The sequence below is a fragment of the Sphaeroforma arctica genome (genome assembly GCF_001186125.1).
Source record: "Sphaeroforma arctica JP610 unplaced genomic scaffold supercont1.6602, whole genome shotgun sequence".
NCBI lineage: Eukaryota > Ichthyosporea > Ichthyophonida > Sphaeroforma > Sphaeroforma arctica.
The window spans coordinates 1-1,611 of NW_014033956.1; the positions used below are offsets into that span (position 1 = coordinate 1).

Below are 1,611 nucleotides of genomic sequence, written 5' to 3' on the forward strand. Positions count from 1 at the left end.
TATATCCGCTGTGCTGTATCTTTCGTCAGATGATGGCCCTTGCATCATCTATCTCTAGATTCTGCTTCCCACACTCTTATCACATGCCCCATTTCCAACTTTCAGAAATTAAACGTCCCGGTTTTCATCCCGCTTTTGCCCTCTATACTGTGTACATCATCAGTTCATACTACCCATATCTGCTATCGCTAGTTATTCGCTTTCAGTCGCACTCCAACACATGCACCAGAATGAAGCCTTTGACACCGTCCTGTTCCGTCTCGTCTCGTCCCGCTTTTCGTCCCGCTTTAACCCGCTGTTTGGTAGGTATCGCCAGATGATGCTACCTACCTCCATGTACTTCCGGTGGGCCACCGACCCTGCTTGGCCGGAGTGTGAGACATCTGTCTGCGCCGAAGACACAGGCCAGCCACCGCACCTACTATGTGTGGGTCGACAAGCTCAGCTGCAACTGTGCATCAGGTGAGGGGGGGTGGTGTAGGTTTGTGCGTGCGTTATAGGTACTGGACATACACATGCTTATATATCGGAAAGGTTTTAGGGTTTATATCTCCTCTAAACTCCTTTTATAGGAATACACTTGCAGTGATTCGGTGGTGTGGGGGGTGGGTTAGTATGCGTCCGGCGTGTGCTGAGTATTAAATAGCTCGTTAGGGGTTTATGGTATACGGCAGAGATAGTATACAGGGATAGGGCTTAGGGTTTTGCCTCGTACAGAAAGATTCATACACACGTAGGAAGAGAGAGATAAACTGTCATGCAAAGTGAGCCATACTCCACCACGCGCAATTGTAAAGGTTTTAGGGTTTTAGCCACCACGCACAACATAAAAACCATGTTCGCCAGATATGCCAAGAGGTGCAACGGACGACCTCTGGGAACACACCCACACACACCCACACATCCTGTGACATCGTACTTGTGCACAACCACCTCACGTAGTTACATCCCCTCGCACACACTCTCTCTCTCTCTCAACAGATCCGCCGCCATTATGCTGAACCGCGCGTGCATGTTCGATGCCTCTCGCGGCCTTCAGCCGGCCAACACCTTTATGGCTCAGGGCAATGAACAGATAGACGCACACGAGGTCATGTGTAGGTACATCCTGGCGTACTACCACTCGCTGTGCATAGGCGAGATCAGAGAGAGCACCGTCTTAATGGGCGTGGGCGTCACGGTCGCCTCGACGGTGGGCCCTGGCGCAGGTGAGTCATGCTGTACGAGTATGGTGAGTCATGCTTATGTGTATGGTGAGTCATGCTGTACGTGTATGGTGAGTCATGCTTATGTGTATGATGAGTCATGATGTATGTGTATGGTGAGTCATTAGTGAGTCATGTTTATGTGTATTGTGAGTCATGCTGTACGTGTATGGTGAGTCATGCTTATGTGTATGATGAGTCATGATGTATGTGTATGGTGAGTCATGCTGTTCGTGTATGGTGAGTCATACTTATGTGTACGGTGAGTCATGCTTATGTGTATGGTGAGTCATGCTTATGTGTATGGTGAGTCATGCTTGTGTATATGGTGAGTCATGCTTGTGTGTATGGTGAGTCATGCTCATGTGTATGGTGAGTCATGCTTGTGTGTATGGTGAGTCATGCT

General features: G+C 49.0%; 1 protein-coding gene across 1 annotated transcript; it reads left to right on the forward strand.

The window, feature by feature from the left end:
• Positions 1 to 220: 220 nt before the first annotated feature.
• Positions 221 to 462, forward strand: SARC_15712 (hypothetical protein; the record flags this gene model as incomplete). The annotated part of the gene is made up of 1 exon (XM_014290173.1): positions 221 to 462. A coding segment is annotated over one exon (242 nt), but the record flags the coding sequence as incomplete, so codon positions are not given.
• Positions 463 to 1,611: the final 1,149 nt, after the last annotated feature.